The 20,499-nt window shown below is 37.0% G+C and overlaps 1 protein-coding gene and 2 pseudogenes across 3 annotated transcripts; 1 reads left to right on the top strand and 2 right to left on the bottom strand.

The window, feature by feature from the left end:
• Positions 1 to 742: 742 nt before the first annotated feature.
• On the bottom strand, positions 743 to 889 carry LOC147827820 (U2 spliceosomal RNA; annotated as a pseudogene).
• A 6,212-nt stretch (positions 890 to 7,101) lies between these two features.
• Positions 7,102 to 16,657, top strand: LOC101719966 (olfactory receptor 8B8-like). Of its 3 annotated transcripts, none has more exons than XM_004870856.2 (2): positions 7,102 to 7,115; positions 15,721 to 16,657. In XM_004870856.2, exons 1-2 carry the CDS (start codon positions 7,102 to 7,104, stop codon positions 16,655 to 16,657), a joined length of 951 nt encoding a protein of 316 aa, XP_004870913.2. The 3 variants fall into 3 exon arrangements, with proteins under 3 accessions (XP_004870913.2, XP_087068758.1, XP_021104734.1); XM_087212632.1 differs by lacking the exon at positions 7,102 to 7,115 and adding an exon at positions 12,360 to 12,373 and having other exon boundaries at positions 15,742 to 16,657; XM_021249075.2 differs by lacking the exon at positions 7,102 to 7,115 and having other exon boundaries at positions 15,707 to 16,657.
• A 2,027-nt stretch (positions 16,658 to 18,684) lies between these two features.
• On the bottom strand, positions 18,685 to 19,337 carry LOC101720306 (charged multivesicular body protein 5 pseudogene; annotated as a pseudogene).
• Between the last annotated feature and the right edge of the window lie 1,162 nt (positions 19,338 to 20,499).

The raw sequence follows: 20,499 nt of genomic DNA, 5'->3' as shown, positions 1-20,499 counted from the left end.
TACTAGAACTCAACCAAACTCTTGAACAAATGAACTTAACAGATGTTTACAGAGTCTTCCACCCCACAAAACCAGAATACACATTCTTCTCAGCTGCACATGGGTCATTCTCAAAAATAGACCACATACTCACACATAGAACACGTTTAAGTAAGTGCAAAGGAATTGAAGTTATCCCCTGTATATTATCAGGCCGTAGTGCCATGAAATTGGAGATCCATAGCAAAAGAAACTCAAAAAATTTCATAAACATGTGGAAATTGAACAACACACTTCTGAATAACCAATGGGTCACAGAGGAAATTAAAGAAGAAATCAGACAGTTCCTTCAATTAAATGACAATGACAATACAACATAGCAGAATCTATGGGACACAATGAAAGCAGTCTTAATGAGGGAAATTCATAGCAGTGAATATGCATATTAGGAAACCAGAATGAGCCCAATTAAACAGCCTGATGCTGCACCTCAAGCTTCTAGAAAAAGAAGAACAGGACAACCCCAAAGCTCATACAAGGGAGGAAATTATAAAGATCAGAGGAGAAATCAATGCAATGGAGACTAAGAGAATGATACAAAAAAATCAATGAAGCCAAGAGTTGGTTCTTCGAAAGAATCAACAAAATTGACAAACCCTTAGCCAGCCTTATCAACAAAAGGAAAGCAAAGGCCCAAATCCATGCAATTAAGAACAAAAAGGATGAAATTACAATAGACCCAGCAGAAAGCCAGAGGATCATCAATACCTACTTCCAGAACCTATATGCTAATAAGATGGAAAACACAGAAGAAATGGACAGATTCCTAGATACATATGAATTACCAAAGTTGAATGAAGAAGACCTAAAAATTCTACACTTGATCTTAGCCAAAAGGCCGAGAAGCAATGAAGACCTAAAAATTCTGAACAACCCAATATCAATCAATGAAATTGAAAACATAATTAAAAACTTATCAACTAAGAAAAGCCTGGGCCCTGATGGCTTCACTGCTGAATTCTATAAGACATTTAGAGAGGAACTGCTGCCACTACTGTTTAAACTCTTCAATGAAATTGAAAGGGAAGCAATACTCCCAAATTCATTCCTGGAAGCAAGCATCACCTGGATCCCCAAAGCAGACAAAGACCCAACTGAAAAAGAGAACTATAGGCCAATCTCACTAATGAACAGAGATGCAAAAATCCTTAATAAGATACTGGCAAACAGAATGCAGAAGATCATCAAGAAGATCATACACCCTGATCAAGTGGGATTCATTCCAGGGATGCAGGGATGGTTCAATATATGCAAATCAATCAATGTAAGACACTACATTAATAGAGCCAAGGACAAAAACCATATGATTATCTCCATAGATGCAGAAAAAGCATTTGACAAAATCCAACATGCATTTATGATAAAAACCCTACAAAAAATTGGAATAGATGGTCTCTACCTCAAACTGATAGAAGCCATCTATGAAAAACCGACAGCCAATATCATACTAAATGGTCAAAAACTGAAATCTTTCACACTAAAATCAGGAACAAGACAAGGATGTCCACTATTACCACTCTTGTTCAATATAGTTCTGGAAACATTAGCCATGGCAATTAGACAAGAGAAAGAAATAAAAGGAATAAAGATAGGAAATGAAGAATTCAAATTGTCATTATTTGAAGATGACATGATACTCTATATAGAAGACACCAAGAACTCCACCAAAAGTCTTCGAGACTTAATAACCAAATTCAGTCAAGTAGCTGGTTACAAGGTCAACACACAAAAATCAATAGCTTTCCTCTACACCCATGACAGACTCACTGAGAGAGAAATAGGGCAAATAATTCCTTTCACAATAGCATCCAAAAAACTGAAATACTTAGAAATCATCCTAACAAAAGAAATCAAAGACCTCTTCTCTGAAAACTATGGCACTCTGAAAAGAGAGATTGAAGATGATATCAGAAAATGGACAAACATCCCCTGTTCCTGGGTAGGAAGGATTAATACAGTGAAAATGGTCATACTTCCAAAACTGCTATATAGATTTAATGCAATTCCAATTGAGATCCCAGCAGCATACTTCATAGACCTTGAGAAAACAATCCAAAAATTCATTTGGAACAAGAATAGACCCAGAATAGCAAAAGGAATTCTAGAAAATTGAGACATGGCAGGGGGGTATCACAATCCTCCACCTGCAACTATACTACAAAGCTACTGTGATAAAAACAGCATGATACTGGCAAAGAAACAGACTTGAGGACCAGTGAGACAGATTAGAAGATGCAGAAACAAAGCCAGACACACTCAGCAATCTCTTCTCTGATAAAGGAGCCAAACACCCTCACTGGAGGAAAGATAGCCTCTTTAATAAATAGTGCTGGATAAATTGGGCTCCAGCTTGCCAAAGATTAAGACTAGACCTATATTTCTCAGCATGCACTAAACTAAAATCAAAATGGATTAAAGATCTAAATATTAAAATAGAAACTCTGAACCAGTTGGATCAGAAGTTAGGTAGAACCCTTGATGACATCGATGTATGAAAAGATTTTATGAACAAAACCTCAATAGCCCATGAACTAGCACAAACAATCAACAAGTGGGATCTCTTCTAGTTAAAAATGTGGGGAAAATGTCTTTACTTGCTCTTCCTCAGACAAAGGTCTACTATCTCGAATCTATAAAGAACTTAAAAAATCAGACCTCCCAAATATAAAGACCCAATCCAAAAATGGGCATTTGAAATGAACAGACATTTCTCAGACAAAGAAATAGAAATAGCAAATAAATACATGAAAAAATGTTCAACATCACTACTCATTCAAGAGATGCAAATGAAAACAATGCTGAGATTCCACCTCACTCCAGAAAGAATGGCTGCTATCATGAAATCAACCAATAACAAATGCTGGCAGGGCTGTGGGGAAAGAGGAACCCTGCTCCACTGCTGGTGGGAGTGTAGACTGATGCAACCACTGTGGAAATCAGTATGGAGATACCTCAAAGTATTAGGACTGGAAGTCCCATTTGACCCTGCTATTCCACTGCTGGGGATCTTCCCCAAAGAATTAAAGGAATCATACCACAGTGATATATGTGTGCCCATGTTCATAGCAGCACAGTTTGTAATAGCTAAAACTTGGAAACAGCCTAAATGCCCATCAACTGGAGACTGGATAAAGAAAATCTGATTTTTTAATAAAATGGAGTACTACTCAGCCATAAAAAATGAGAAATTAGAGACATTTATAGCTAAATGGATGCACATTGAGGCAATACTCTTAAGTGAAATAAATAGGACACACATGTGTAAATACTGAATAGTTTCTCTGGTGTGAGAACCTGAAAGTGTAAATAAGGATTAAAATGTATAATAGGTAGTGTGAAATAGGAAGAAAAAGGGCAAAGGGGAAGGAAGTGGAAGGGCTAGGGGAAAGGATAGAAGGGAATGGGAAGAATAGGAACAAAAACTTTGTAAATAAGGGGAATGGAGTGGTTGAAGGGGGGACTGGGTAAGGGTGAAAAATAAAAACCAAGAGAGATGATGTAAAGGTGCAAATTTCCAATGATGAATGTCATTATATTGTATACCTAAAATGTACCAATGATTGGAATGAATAATCAATAATGTAAAATAGGAAGAAAAGTCCAAAGGGGTAGGGGTAGTGGGAGGGGCAGGGGAAAGGAAAAAAGGGATAGGAAAAATGCTGAGAAATGGAAAAAATGGAAATAAAGTCTTTGTAAATAGGGAAGGTTGGAGGGGTGAAGGGAGGGCTAGGAATGGGGAAAAAATAAGAACCAAGATGCATTATGTAAAGGTACAATTCCCAATGAGAAATGTAATTGTGTTGTATACCTACAATGTACCAATAAAAGAATTTTAAAAAAACACACAAAACAATTCATAGGGATTTTGAGTGTTTCCCACACAAAGAAATGATGTTTGAGGTGATAGACATACCAATCATTCTAATCTGATCGTACACATTGTAGACATTTATTATAATATCATACTGTACCTTATAAGTGAGGCAGAAAGAGCTGCCAAACATTATTTGAAATGGATAATTATTGTATAATATCTGTTAATGAACTTTGTGTTAAAACCCTGTTTGAAACTTGTTTGAAACTTGTCCATGTTTGAAAACTCTGGGTGAGACTTCTCCCTCTTGTGGGACAGCCTGTTCCTGGAGAGATTAGAAACTAGCCTTGAAGTGTGTTTACCTAAGTATTCCATAACTAAAGCTGATACCACACCCTTGACACATTCTGTAATTGCAACTTATGCTATCCTTGCCACCTAATGCTGCTTTATCATGCCCTTGCCACATTCTGGTATGTAACTACAAGTTAAACTGCCCTGTAAAAGGTATAGAAAGGAGAAACTGTCTTAACTTGTGGTCAGCCTAGAAGGACTCATTTCCTGAGGCTCTCTATTGCCTGGCAATAAACTTCTTTTTTATTTTACCAACTTTCCTTTCTCTGAAAGACCATTTTGATTTGCCACAATATTTGGTGCATTGGCAGGAAATTGAGATCATCTTCTGGCCACTTGGCCAATGGATTGAACCCTGCTGGAGTGAGCTTGGCTGTCTGACTCCTCTGAGGGGAAGGGCACCCCTGGGAGAATTTTCTCAGTGCCCCCCCCCCCCCGTACTCTCAAAGCCGACCTTGTCTACAGTGGCTTGACCAGACACAGAACAAGAGACAAGGAGACGTGGGACGGAGTGACCATGTGAGTGACTGACTTTGGACTGGATAGGCCACCCTGGGAAAAGCGTAAGATTCAATTTTCAATCTGTTTCCTAACACACGTCAGAAGAAGGGTCAGATCACCCCTTACCTGGGAATAGCACATTCCCATCTGGTAGGGGCTTTTTTAGGTCCTGATGGGACTTTTGAAGTCCCGTTTGTTGGGGCTCTTCAGAGGCCTATCTTGTATGGGCTTTACCAGTCCTGTCTGATGGGGCTGTTGGGAGTCCTGTCTGTGAAAATTGAGTTAGGGCCATCCCAGGTGGGCAGGAATGTTTAACCTCTGAATGACTGCTTGAATGTGAGACTGAATATGAATGGACAGTGAAAACCATAGGCTGTTCCATCTGTGTTCTAGACTAAAGGGGGGCACCTCTGTGTTTAAATATCCCCCTGAGGTTATGGACATGAGTGGGCCTGATCTGCGATTCTGTGGACTCATCTAATGAAGGGCTAAGTGGGTGTTCTCATGACAAGATAAATACACTCTTATGCCTGGATGATCCTGAAAGTGCTGGTTATGCAGCCAGACAGGCCCCTGTGTGGATCATCTCTGATGGTCATCCTCCTTTGTTTATCTTGTGTCTCCATATCAGGGTACCCATACACACACCAACACACTGATTGGCCAATCATGGGGACAGGAACATCACATCCTACTGTTTTAGAATGCATGCTTAAGAATTTTAAGAAAGGTTTTACTGGAGATTACAGTATTAAGATGAAACCCCAAAAACTTAGAACCTTTTTTGAGTTAGAAAGGCCCAAGCTTTGTCCAGCTTGGCCACACAAGGGATCCCTAGATGAGGGTCTTGTCTGTCTGTCTGGCAGTCACTGCTCCCAGGCAGGAACATCCAGATCAATATCCCTATATTGATTCATGGCTCAGCTTGTGATGCAGAATGCCTCCTTGGCTTCATATGTGCACCATGGAAACAAAAAGAGTCATAGATGGGGTGAGACAATACCTCAAGACCAAGGTACCCCAAGATGAGGAAAATGAAAAACAATGAAACTTAGGGAGCATGTCAAAAAAACATCCAGACAGCTCAACCAAAAAAGGTTATCTCTCTTGAGGCTTTAACTGAGACCTTGACAGCTTGGAGCCTTGTACTCCCAGCTTGAGAGCCTCTCAAACTTCTGCTCCATGGCAATCACCCAACTGGTGAGAACAGTTTAATTTCCATCTTGAAACAACTGCTTGCCAAATCTGCTGTCTTTCTCACCATGGACTCGCCTCTCTCAAAAAATGTGACATCATTACAGGGAAATCCCAAGGCTCCCCTCTGGAGGAGGTAGAGCTGCCTTCCCCTCCACTTGAGTTACTAAGTTCACAGATGCAGAGGAGGTGGGGATAAAAGCATGAAAACTGCTTTAGTGCATCAGAGGGTGCATGCTGTGGTCAGACTCAGAGAGGATAGAATATGCTTGCACTCAGATTGGAAAAAACTGAAAAAAAATTAGTAATGGATTGAAAACAGCTAAGAAAGGTCTGAAGAGCATAAAACAGAATAGTGAAAAAAAACACTCTTGGCTTTAAAAGCCAAGGCCCTCGCTATGGTATCAGCCTAATGCTGCTGTGAAGGTCTAGAATCCGAAACAAAGCCAGAGAAACTGCAACTGTGCTCTATCAGACGTAAAGTGATTTTACAAGAGAAACCAAGTTACAAATTTTAGCTAATTGATAAATGTACCTTTGTTTCAATTTGATTTGATGTTTAATTGGTATGCTTAAAATATTTCTTGTGCATTACAAATTCTTCAATTGTAATTATAGGGTTAACTTGCTCTTTTCTGTACTTTGTTGATGAAAAAGTCAAGGTTACTTCTGTTCTATTGGCAGCCAGCCAAATTTAAAGTGTAACAATCTGAGAATAAAAAAAGACACTTTAAAATTTTAACAGGTAAAGGCAAGTTTGTTATAGAGTTTATAGTAAGTGAGATGGAGAAAAATATTAAGAAAGCTATAAGTAAGAGATATAATTTTGATATAAAAGGATTTTGTATGTTTGTCTTGTTAAAAGGATAAAGAGAGATATACAAGATCATAAGGCCTAGGTATGTTGAGAAGGTGTACAGAAATGATTTATCAAGGAAATATGTATGTTTACTTATTGGTTTCAAGTTTGTTATAAAAGGTTTGCATTTAGAGACATAAAAAGACTTACATCAATGAATATTACTTAAATATATATGTGTACATTGTAATATATATGTGTAATATATGTACAATATGTGTACATTGGTCATCTTCAAAGGGTTTAAAAGCCAGCAGGTTACAATATGACCTCCTCCTTTCTAATGAGCCAAAAATGGACTGTTGAGAAGGGACCAAGGCCCTCCTCAAGTTCCTGCAAGATGCAGGATATAAAGTCTCATGGAAAAAAGCACAACTCTGTCAGACCAAAATGCAATATTTGGGATTTGATTTAGAGAAAGGACAGAGGAGGCTAGATCCGGAGAAAAAAGAAGTCATTTGTTCTCTGTCAAGACCCACCACCAAAAAGAATCTCCAAGAATTCCTTGGGACAGCAGGATTCTGTAGAGTCTGGGTTCCAGGGTTAATGGAGAAAACAAAGCTGCTGTATGAAATGCTAAAAGGCAAGACAAAGAAACACTCCAACTTAAAATGGAACACTGAACAAGATTCATCCTGCAGAGGACTGAAAAAGGCTTTAAGTGAAACTCCTGCTCTTGGCATCCCGGATGTCACCAGACCCTTCAACTTGTTTTTAGATAAGAAAAATCATGTTGCCTTGGGGTCCTAACTCAAAAATTGGGTCCCTGGGAAAGACCTGTCACATACCTCTCGAAAGCTTTGGACCCGCTGGCAAGACAATGGCCTCCCTGTTTATGAGCTGTAACTCCTGCAGTTACATTAATAAAAGAAGGTGACTTTAGGACAAGAACTGTGTATACTTCTCATTCAGTAATGAATTTATTAAATAGTAAAGGCCAAAACTGGCTTGCCAACAGCCACATCACTCAATACCAGGCACTGCTATGTAAAAATCCTCGTCTGACCATCACAGTTGTAAAATCTCTAAATCCTGCAACTTACCTGCCCTCTGAAATGGGTCCACCTGACCATGACTGCCTGATGACTGTTGATGAGGCCTATACTAGCTGACCAGACCTTCAGATGACTCCCTTGACTGAAGCTAAGTACACCCCTTTTATGGATGGAAGTAGCTCAGTTAGGGAGGGAATCCACCGCTCTGGATATGCAATAGTGACCACTGAAGAGATGCTGCTAGCCAGACCTCTTCCAGCTGGATGGTTGGCATAAAGGGCAGAACTATGGCCTTTGTTTCAGACACACAAATGGTCAAAAGGGAAGAAAGCCAACATATATATTGATTCCAGATATGTTTTCTCCACTTTATATGCCATCGTATGCTGTACAAAGAGAGAGGATTGCTTATAGCAGAAGGAAAACAAGTTAAAAATAAAAAAGAAATCCTGAAGCTCCTCAATGCAGTTTGGGAGCCACTGAAGGTAGCTGTCATCCTTTGCAGAGACCATCAGAAAGTGAAAGATTCCATTACTCTTGGGAACTCAAAGACAGATGTGGCAGCCAAAAAGGTGGCCGACTCCAGCACAGAACTTATAGGAAACCTACAGAACACCCAAGAGGAATCCAAAAAGACTGACTTACACTACTCAGACAAGGAAGATGAATGGAAACAGGGTCAGAAAGCCCATAAAGGAAAATACAACTGAGTGATCCCTGATGGACAGGTAGTCATTCCAAAGAGACTAGCTATGCATGGGTCAAGAGACATCATGATCTCATACATGCAGGGAAAAATTCTCTAAATGAACTCCTTCAGAAATACTACTACATTTTTCAAATCTCCATACTTTGTGCCCTTGTCTGGTGAAAATGCAGCACGTGTGCCAGAGTAGAACCCAGCCAAAAACCTTGGCCAGTGCCCAGGATCCAATACATTGGAAGCTCTCCTTTTGAAGACATACAAATAGACTTCACAGAAGTGAAGCCCTGAAAAGGCTACCGATATTTATTAGTTTTAATCTGTACCTACTCAGGATGGGTTGAAGCTTTCCTCAGTAAGACAGAAAGGACCCAAAAAGTGTACAGGGTCCTTCTAAGAGACATCACTCCAAGATATGGACTCCCCCTGACCATCAGCAGTGAGAACAGTCCAGCCTTTATAGCAGAAATAGTCCAGAATTTGACTAAGTTGCTAAAAATAAGATGGAACTTGCATGCTGCCTACCGTCCACAAAGTTCAGGGAAAATAAAAAGGATGAACAGAGCCATAAAGTTAACTCTCACTAAATATTGCTTAGGGACCTCAGCTCCTTGGGGTAGATCTCTTACCCTTTGCCTTGATAAAAATTAGGATTATGCCTAGCAAAGAAAAATTCTCCCCATTTGAGATCCTGTTCAGAAGGCCACCACCACTGATTAAAAGCCTTAGAGGCAATACACAAGAAGTAGGAAGCCTAATGTTTAACCAACAGCTTGAAGATTTAGGACACATTCTTCATCAGCTTCACAAATATTATGGGAAAAGGGATAACATCCCCACAGACATTCCTGCTCATTCATTTGAGCCAGGGGACCAAATTTATATAAAAGACTGAAAAAGGACTCCCTCACCCCAAATTGGAAAGGGCCTCATGTTATTTTTATGACAACTCCCACAGCAGTAAAAGTTGCAGAAATCCAGCCTTGGATCCATCATTTAAGAATCAAGGAATTTCATCCAGGAGACACCTGGATGTGAGAGCCGGATCCAGCAAATCCACTGAAGGCGACCCTGCTGAGTGCATACTCTCAAAGCCCTGCCCCTGTCACTCCAGAAGCTGACAGGTCAACTCACAGCAGAAGAAATTAAAGGATACAACACTCTCAAAAACCCTGCTGACAGACTGACATATGGCTAAAAGCTCATAAATAGTTGTACTGACTTGTTGAGTAGGACTTTCCTAACCACCATTGTTGTTGTTTAGTTTTATTATTGTTTTGTTATTATTGTTGAATGTTTAGTTCTAATTGGGTTCCTCTTTGGCATTGCTCTGGGTGTTAATGCCCCAAAAGACTAGAACACTTACCAAAATGCTGGCTTGCTATCATATATTGGTGTATCATCTCACTCTTCTGGGTTCTTATATGTTTAAGGTAAATGCAGAACATTGGGACTTTGAACTGAGTATGTACAAGCCTAAAGATTAAGTTTGATGCCCAAACTAAACTAAATTAAAGGGCATAAAGTTTCATACATATAATTGTGATAATTATTATTGATAATTTTCTGAAATACTAAATTAATTCATGGTTTCTGACTATACAGATTTTATAATATATTGTTTATGGTAATAACCTCCTTTTGATTCAGGTATTTACCTTTCTCTTACACTCCAGCTACTTATGATAACAGGTGCATTTATAGCCTGATGTATTTTCTTTAGGTGGCATCCTATCAAAGGACAACAATTTAGATGAGAAATTTTTATGCTTTTGGAGGAGAATGAGTGCATTTAACAATGGCTATTTTATATTAAGATGGACATATAAGTATATGGCAAAGATAATGTCACTATAATTGTCATGCCAAAATGTTATGTATGGCTCTTGATTTGAAGTTTTTTCTGTTAACATTTTACAGAAATTCAACTACTAGAACAACTATGATTGATAAAAAATAAGTCTTCGAACTATATTTTATATTTCAAAGTGTTTGATATCCAGGTAAAATTATAATAATTAAGTTCACTACTCTCATTACAATGCTAATGTTATTGATCTTCTCTTCTGGATGTCCAACAACTAAAGTTCAGAGACCAGAACTAGAAAAGTAACTGGGGTAAAATGACAGCCAATATTTTGACCCTGGCCCTTCAAGAGACAACCTACAATGTGGGAAAAAATTTTCACCAGCTGTCCCTCAGACAAAGGTCTACTATCTGGAATCTATAAAGAATTTAGAAAAATCAGACCTCCCAAATTTAACGACCCAATCCAAAAATGGGCATTTGAAATGAACAGACATTTCTCAGACAAAGAAGTAGAAATAGCAAATAAACATATGAAAAAATGTTCAACATCACTGATCATTTTAGAGATGCAAATGAAAACAATGCTGAGATTACACCTCACCCCAGAAAGAATGGCTTCTATCATGAAATCAATCAATAACCAATGCTAACAGGGCTAAGGGGAAAGAGGAACACTGTTCCACTGCAGGTGGAGTGTAGACTGGAGCAACCATTGTGGAAATCATATGGAGATGATAGGAACAGTGGAAGGGGATATTACTAGAACCTCTGCAGTGAGTCCTAGTCTCCTGTGAGCCATGGCAGCACAAGGTGAGTTAACTCGTTATATAGGAAAGGTAGAAAAAATGAGACTTGGAGAAGAAACTGAGCTTTGGGTCTGATTAGTGATGCTCTGGGCACAAAGCTGAAAGTCCCTGAGTTTGCCACACATTTTATTCGTATTCATTGGGAGAAACAGATGTAACAAATGACTCAGGACAGAGTTCAGTACATCAGATAGAGAGTTCACTACATCGAGAGAAACAAATGTAACAGGTGACTGGAAAGCGAGGAAATTCCTAGATCAATGAGGAACTATGCAGATGAAGATTTTGTTCCTCCCAGGATGTCTTCAGCTGCTGTAATCTTGTCCTGGAGCATCACAGCATCACCAGATCATTGAGGTCTCAGTTGTGACTGGACTCCAAAATGGAATTATGTCTCAAAATGCCATAGCTGGCCTGTAGGCAGGAGAACTAGGCCTAATCAAATGATTTTCCCCCAAAATTATGCAGCATTTCTCCTGACAGGATCTGCCTCAAAGAACTAGGATTGGAAGCCACATTTGAATCAGCTATTTCCCTCCTGGGTATCTTCCCCAAAGAATTTAAAGAATGATACCACAGTGATATAAGTGGACCCATGTTTATAGCAAGAAAATTAGTGATAGCTAAAACTTGGAAACAACCCAACTGGCCATCAACTGGAGACTGGATAAAGAAAATGTGTGTGGTTTTTTTTAGTAAAATGGAGTATTACTCAGCCATAAAGAATGAGAAACTAGAGACATTTATAGCTAAATGTGTGCATATTAAGGTGATACCCTTAAGTGAACTAAATAGGACACACGTGTAAATACCGAATATTTTCTCTAGTGTGAGAAATGAAAAGTGTAAATAAGGACTAAAAGGTATAATAGATAATGTGAAACAGGAAGAAAAGGTGCAAAGGGGAAGGGGAAGTGGGAGGGGTGGGGGTAAAGAAAGAAGGGAATGGAATTAATATGAGAAAATGAAAAAATGGAAACAAACTCTTTGTAGATAGGGAGGGATGGAGGGGTTGAAGGGAGGGCAGGGGAACATGGAAAAAATAAGAACCAAGATATAAAGGTGCAAATTTCCAATGATGAATGTCATTATATTGTATACCTTAAATGTACCAATAAAACTAAAAAGAAAAGAAAAGAAAAGAAAAAGACCCCTCAGATGATGGATTCCTTTGGCTACATTTTTAGACTTCAGACTTTGGCAACTCACTGTCAATATACACAGGACTCAGGTTCAAAGGACTTGTCAGTACACAGAAAAATTCCACTGGACCACATCATCTAAATGAATGCAAAGAAGTAACTTGCTTCAACAGGATCAGGTTTGAGTGAAGTAAACGAGTTAACCAGAACCTCCCTAATAGCCTCTGCCTGAACTTTACCCTTTTTCCTCCCCTGATTGTTTGTTCAAAGTGATAAGTTGACCAGCACATAATTTACGTTGTGGTTAAGAACAAAGGACAGGACATGTTATACTGTAGCTCTAACTATAAAGATAGGAATTTCCCTCCAGATCCCCCAAATTGGATTTTTTTTTTTTTTGTACCAGGGATTGAACTCGGGACCTTGCGCTTACGCAGCAGGCAGTGAAACCACTGAGCTAAATCCCGGCCAAAATTGGATTTTAATCTGACTCGCTATCTGCTTCTGTACCCCTGTGCTTGCTCAAAGATGAGATCATGATATTCTATCATGTGGTTTTTTTCCCTTTAAAAACTGGGTTTCAATACCAAGGGAGATGGGAGCATGAGCTCCCCCTCTGGTCACTGGCTAATGGAAGGACACTTTTAATTTGGACATTTTTGTGGAGTGGTCTTTTTTGCTGGGATAGCTGTAACACTGGATAGATTCCAAAGTTGTGCTTACCTTGAAAGTTGGAAAGACTCAAAGAAAACATATTGAAATGAAATAACAAATGACTGGGTTGTATGATTCTGGATCATTTGCTTAATTTCACTGAGTCTTCATCCCCCTCTTGAAAGACATTACCTCCATTACAGGATTTCAGTAAGCATAAATAAGATAATACATGTGTAATTCAATTTTTTAAAAGATATACAGGCTTCTAAGATAAACCTCTGAAAATAGATACAAATAGAAACAATATCTGAGGAAGTTTACATCTGGGAATATGAAATAGATTAAATATTTCTCCTATTAAATACAAGTAAAAATCCTGGATATTATGTATAAAAAACATGAAGAGGCTCTAAAAATTATAGAAAAGAAGGGAAATCTTATAGGATTTCAACAGAAGACATCCTGGTGAGTTCCTTGTATTTTCTTTTTACCTTACATATTGCAGATTCAGAGCTGAAGAGAATGGCAACAGGAGAATATCAATAACAGAGACAATTATAGCCCCCAAAAAGCTTGGTCCTTCTGGACAAAGCACCATGGAAAGGAGCAACCAAGCAAGACAAAAACTGCTAAATAACAACTGGTCTGCTCTAGTGTAACACTGTGAAGCTTTGGGTGGACATCTAGATACAAACTGGAACAGATGACTGTTGACTGCTTACTTCTCAGAGCATTATTTTGACCCTTTCTCACATCATTTTTTAAATGTAATCATCACAACAACCCAGTGAAGCAGTGTTATTTAAGCCATTCCTATTTTATAAATGTGAATGTGTTGCACAGAGATGTTAAGTAACTTCCCCAAATATTGTAACGAGGAAGTTTATGGCAGAATTCAGAAACAAAACTTTTAACTCCCTAACCTTTTTTTTTTCATTGAGAAATTTAGAAAATGCTGACCTCATCACCATTATTCTCAGCAGGATACTCAGGTAGACATTTCCAATCAGAGGTTAAAACTTTAGTATAGATGGTACACATTAAAAGTCAGCTTAGAGCTCTTTCAGGGCTGACAATGCAGTGCATTACCATAGTTCTTGAAAAATTTCAGATAAAAAATAAGAAAATTTTGATGTAGACCCCATGGAAAATTACCACTAAAAGATGTGGGAATAAAGAGAAAAAGAGCTCAAATAAGAAATTTCCCTTAGGAAGGTAAATGGAAAATGTTGGGTGTGCAATCTCTATAGAGAAGGGAAAGGCTGAGTAAAGTATGGAGTCCCTAAGGAATTAAAGACATATCATGGTTTAAGGAGTAAATACAAACCCTGAATTTTCTTTTAATGCCTAGATCTATTCTCTAGGAAAAGACTGAGCAAGCTTCTTCCTTGCATGTAGGCAAGAGCATTATGTCGTTAAACTCCTGTTAAATCTTCTGGTTTCTCATGCGGTGGAAAATGTGATTATAAGAAAGGTTGTTTTTCTCAAAAGCTGATGTTTTTTAGGAGAAATAATTATCATTGTAAATTATTACTACTAGTTCAGAAGGATATCCAGAAATATGAGAAGTTAAGCCTGTGCTGCATCCTCTTGTACTTGAAGCAACTAAAGCTCAAGAGCCTGGTGTTCTCCTTCTCCTGCTCCAGAGTAAAAACCCATAAGGAAGGACTGAAATTTCCACTCTTATAGAGGGTAAGTTTGAAATCTATTTATATTAATGTCATCTATTTTGCCATCTCATTCAGAAATTATTAGCATTTATAATTATATATATGATGCTTACAAATTAATATGTTGACATAAGGGTTATGAAATGATCTGAACAAAGAGGGTAATTTACACATCCATTACCTGTACATAGTTATCCTTTTTGTATGTGGATTATGTATGCATATAAGATCTTTTCCTCTAACTGTAGTTATACAATATTGTATTATTAGCTACTGTAAACATGTTATAAAATAGGTCTCCAAAGCTTGTCTTGTATAATTGACTTATTTCACTCTTTGTCCAACATCACCTGATTTTTCCTCCATTGGGTAATGAAAAAATCCTACTCTCTGTTTATATAAATGTTACTATTTTATATTTTTATATTTAGGTGAGATCCAGAATTATTTCTGTCTTGCTTCTTATGCTTACCATAATAATGTCATGTTTTGAGATGAAGTCCAGGGTTCTAAGATATGTTATTTTTTGATTATCTACAACCCTAAGACTCAAGTGAGACTAATAGAAGAATATCTTTGGTGGAAGCAAAGTCTGTTCAGAGGATTAGTGGACATAGGTGTGCAGTATTTTAATAAGTAAGTTCTTTATCCATAGCCATCACCCTCATTCTTCAAGATATTTAAGTTTTTCTATGTCAGGAGGTAGTAACTGAATTATTTCCAGAGCCTGGTTCTTTTGTTTTAGATTAGAAATTGTTCACAGTTTTAACCTCACCAGATTTTAATCTGTTTTAGAGGTCAACACAAAGATGAAAAGTCTCTGTCTCCAGTTTTTTGGTGAAGGAAACATCCAGCAAAGAAAGAAATGATAAGATGAGCAAAAGACAATAGAATGCTGGATCAAGCATTTTCTTTTTGTTGTTTGATTTTCTATCAGTCATGTTTGCATATAGTAACACTGATTCTAGCTTGTTGGCTAAATTGGTAATGTTCATTACTATAATTAGCTATTTCAGGTCTAATAAGAAGAACACGATGTCACTCAGTATCATAGTAACTTTAAAGGCAAGTCGTATGGATGTTGGTTTGATATTTCAGACACTCCTGTCATTGTTGTAAGAGTTAGGTGGGTTCTGATGTAACCTGTTTTATCTCTGTTCACAGATTATCTTAGAGAAGAATGGCTCCTGAAAATAGCTCTTTTGTGAATGAATTTATTCTGATGGGATTGACAGACAAGCCTGATATCCAATTACCCCTGTTTTTCCTGTTTCTAGTGATGTATATGGTAATTGTGTTGGGAAATTTGGGTTTGATAACTCTTATTGTTCTGAATTCACACCTTCACACTCCCATGTATTTTTTTCTCTTCAACTTGTCCTTTATTGATTTCTGTTATTCTTCTGTATTTACACCCAAAATGCTCATGAACTTTGTATCAAAAAAGAATATCATCTCTTATAGAGAATGTATGGCCCAGTTGTACTTTTTCAGTTTCTTTATCATTTCTGAATGTTACATGCTGACCTCAATGGCTTATGATCGCTATGTGGCCATCTGTAATCCACTGTTATATAGCAAGGTCATGTCCCCTAGAGTGTGTTGCAACCTAATGCTTGGTTCATACCTAATGGCATTTACTGGTGCCATGGCCCACACTGGATGCATGCTGAGAGTGGCCTTCTGTGATGCAAACACCATCAACTACTATTTCTGTGACATTTTCCCTTTGCTTGAGCTCTCCTGCACCAGCACCTATGTCAATGAATTGGAGGTGTTCATTGTGGTGGGGATCAACATCATTGTGCCCAGTGTCACCATCTTTGCCTCTTATGGTTTCATTCTCTCCAATATTCTTCAACTAAGGTCCATGGAGGGCAGGTCCAAAGCCTTCAGCACCTGCAGTTCCCACATAATTGCAGTTTCTCTGTTCTTTGGATCAGGTGCATTCATGTATCTCAAACCTTTCTCTGCTGGATCTATGGATGAGGGAAAAATCTCTTCTCTTTTTTATACTATTGTGGTACCTATGATGAACCCTTTAATCTACAGCTTCAGGAACAAAGATGTTAAAGTTGCCCTGAAAAAAACTGTGAGCAGGGGAAAGTTTTGATCTTATTCAGTATCTCTCTGTGCATTGTGAAGAGATTGTGTTTACTTAAAATATTTTTAGTGGCAGCTTTCTTAAATTTCTTTTTTATCCAGAGGAAGGAAATTTGAAGCACATTTTATTTTATAATTTTTTTGCAGTAGATTTTCTTTTCTTACTAGTTCTACAATTTCTCCTTTATCATCTTTACTGTTCACAAATTGTGTTATAAAAAGCAATTTTTTCCTTTTATTTTTATGATGTTTTTCTCAATGAAAATTTCTGCATATGATTAAATAAAGTAAATCTAGATGGACAGTATGTCCTTAGGTAGGACCGTTCTGATTTGCCACTTGTAACAAAGCATGAATCAGATAACTTGTCTCTATTCAATATTTCCAGTCCTCTACTAGGCAATAATGTGTGTCTTTCAAATATTGATATTTCATTGAAATAGGTATTTCTGCATAATCTATCCAATACAACCCACACTGCAGCTATAAACACTACACAACTTTTCAGAAAGTTTGTATTTATTCATATACAGTCTACATAGCAAATAGTAAATTGTCACTATATGTTTATTGTATAGATGAAACACTGGATTTGAAAGAGGCCAATAATGTACTTAAAATTCCTACAGCTCTTTAAAGCATAAGTTTAGAACAGACTGTTAATCTCTGGATTTCAAATCTACAACTTTTTTCTGGAATACCTTCTGTTTATTTCATGTTCTCATATTTTTCAAGTATAAATTATAAGAAAATGTCTCTGCTTTGAAAGTTGATGCTATTCTTGGAGGCTGCATGACTTTTTCTAAGGATTATTATTGCTTTATTATAATTATTTTTGTTCAGGATAATAAGTTGATGGTTCTTTTATTGGGAAAGAAAACCTGTGGGACTAGTATAGATGGGAGGTGATTGCCTCAAATATGGAACAAAGTATTTTGGAAAAAACAGATTAGAATTGGATTTTGAGTTATTTTAATGAGAGAATAGGGACTTGCGAGAGACTAGAATTGAGACTAGTTCTCAAATAAACAGATAATTAAGAAGATATCTCTTGTAGAGAATGACCAATGAAAATTTGAAGAGAATTGTAATCTGAGTCTGTATTCTCTTTTGTAGAGTACTGTAATTGTCCTTCACTGTTCATAAAGCTTTGGTAAATCTTTTGAACTCAAACGATCATATCTTAATTGTGTTTTGAAAATAAAAGTTGTCACATTTGTGGGGAATCAGGAAGACAGTGAGTGAATGATAGTTGAAATTCAAGTTAGGAAGAAGGAATTTAAAAGTAAAATAGTGGAATATGGAAGGTATTACTATCTTATTTTGTGGAAGAAGCTAGCAACATGAATTTCATAATTTTTTTTCTGGCTCAGAAATAGGCTTATGTTATTTGAATTTTTTTCCTTTTGAAAAATATTTATTGAGTATAAATAAATGTACTATACATTAAATATCAAGAAATATTCATTATTGATTACAAGTCAGGCTGTAATACTGAAGAAACCATAGAATTAAAATATCAACTCATGATACAGTAGTGCCAATTCCATTCCAATACTGGACACAGTAATTTGCTCACAAGACACCACAAAACCTATCAAAAACGCCATCATTACGCCACCTATAATACCACAATAGAAAATGGTGTTGAAACATAATATGAACAGTCTCAAAAATCTCATCTTTATATTATCAATTTATCAAGGTCACGTTGAAACTGTAAAGTTATACTGTCATAGAACTTACTAAAGATTCTTGTCTCCTTGATTTTATTTCAATTATTAATGAATGAAAACAAGTCATACAAAGCTAAAGATTCTTTTAACTTAGTCTTTCACAAGAGAAAAAGAATCAAATTTTAATACAAAGAAAGCTTCCTCCAAGCAATGAATTTCTTAATGGAGGATGGAGAAAGAGCAGTAAAATTAATCTTTCCTTCAAAAAAGGAAAGAAACTGAAATCTGTTGATAATTTGGAAATATTTCCTAGTCCCAGAAGATGTGTTTATTTTACAGGATATACTTGAATGATGCAAGTCTATGAAGCAGGGATCTGTGGCAATCCAAATTCATCCACCAGGACTCCATCTTTGTTTTTAGTGTAGGTGGGAACAACTTCTGGTATTGCAGGTGTAGATGCTGCTTCATCCAAGTAAGAACTATCATCATCAGGCAGAAGCTCATCACCAAGTGGATCCAATTCTGCTTCTAAGTCATCTTCATCTAATTCTGCAGTGCTATAACTGTGACTCAGTGCTTCTTGAATTTCATTCGCATCTTCCTTCATATCCTCTAGTTGGTCTTGTAAATCCTCAATCTATTTTCACTTCCTTGTATGCCTTCTTCATTTCTTTTACTCCCTGTTTCAGAGCATCCACCATAGTCTTGGTGTCCTTCAATGACTGGATGGCATAATTGGCTTATTCCATGTTAAAGAGCTGTTGGGCAAGGTTGTCCTGCTGCTGCTCGTACATCCACTTTTGCTTTAAAATTCGCAAGGCTTTCTGCTTGACCATATTCTTTGAAGGACCCTCTCTCATCTTCTTGATTTGATCCTTGTACTTCACTAGCTCAGCATCCAGTCGGGGAAATCTTATCAATCGATTCTGCTCTACTGTCCACTGTGCCAATGAAGTCAGTCAGGCTGGGGGGGTGGACCCTTGGGTTTCGCTTTCCTGGAAATCCTTTCATCTTGAGCGGCCGCCTGTTGATTTTAAAGAAAGGTCACCTCTGAGGACAGAAGGACCAGGGAACAATCAAATCACTTCTGGTTTTGAAATATTATTCCCATATGGAATTTAAGGAATTAAATCTTCATATTTTATCAGAGAAAATGATGAGTAGCTTTAAAATTCTTAGGAGAATAAAAAAAATTGTGTTGTCTTTTGAAGAGCAGGATGATGGATGATTTTCCTTGTGAGAAAATGGCAAAAAGGTGACCACTCTGAAATTCTTAGTCTGATATCCCAAATGACAATTTAACTGTTTTCCAAAAAGAACTGTAACAATATATGTCATTTCCACTATTTTCTATTTTTCATTAAATATTTGGGTATTGTTATATTCAGGATAAATCCTTTGTTGACTTTTTTGTATCTAAATGTACAGGACTGCTAAAGTCTTATTTCAAGGATGTTATCATTCCTTCCCTAACTGATGACTTGAATATCAACATATTTGATTGTTCTCAACAATTTTTTCTTCTATATAATGCAAAGTTGATTTTAAAGAAAATTGTTTTTTATGTACAATACCTCTTGATAAATTTTTTCCTTATTAAATAAAAGTGTATTTAAATAAGAAATTAACTTCTATGTCATTGGTACTGTTCACAAACATTTATTGGGTGTTCCATTACTACTTATGTGATCAAATCTGCATTAATCCAGAATCCTTATTTTTCATTTTAAGAACCTCAAAATACAAATAAAATCTGTTATTTTTGTAAAAGACAGACTTCCTTTAAAATTAAGTCCCTTTAAATATGCTTTTTATTTTTATTTTTTTCCCCTTAAATTCTTTTACTGGTACATTTTAGGTGTACAATTACATTCATCACTGCGAATTTATACCTTTACATGATGTATCTTGGTTCTTATTTTTTTCCCATTTCCCTGCTCTCCCTTTAACCCCTCCAACCCTCCCTATTTGCAAAGGCTTTGTTTCCATTTATTTCTTTTCTCATATTTTTCCTTTCTCTTCATTTCTTTCCCCCACCCCTTCCATTTCTCCTACCCCTTTGTTCCTTTTCTTCCTATTTCAGATTATCAAATATTCATTTTAATCTTTATTTATACTTTCTATTTCTCATACCAGAGAAACTATTTGGTATTTACACATACATGTCCTATTT

The sequence above is a fragment of the Heterocephalus glaber genome, unplaced genomic scaffold, assembly GCF_053883595.1.
Source record: "Heterocephalus glaber isolate CG9 unplaced genomic scaffold, H.glaber_assembly_v1.0 deba00001431, whole genome shotgun sequence".
Classification (NCBI taxonomy): Eukaryota; Metazoa; Chordata; class Mammalia; order Rodentia; family Bathyergidae; genus Heterocephalus; species Heterocephalus glaber.
This window is presented reverse-complemented; position numbering and strand designations above follow the sequence as displayed.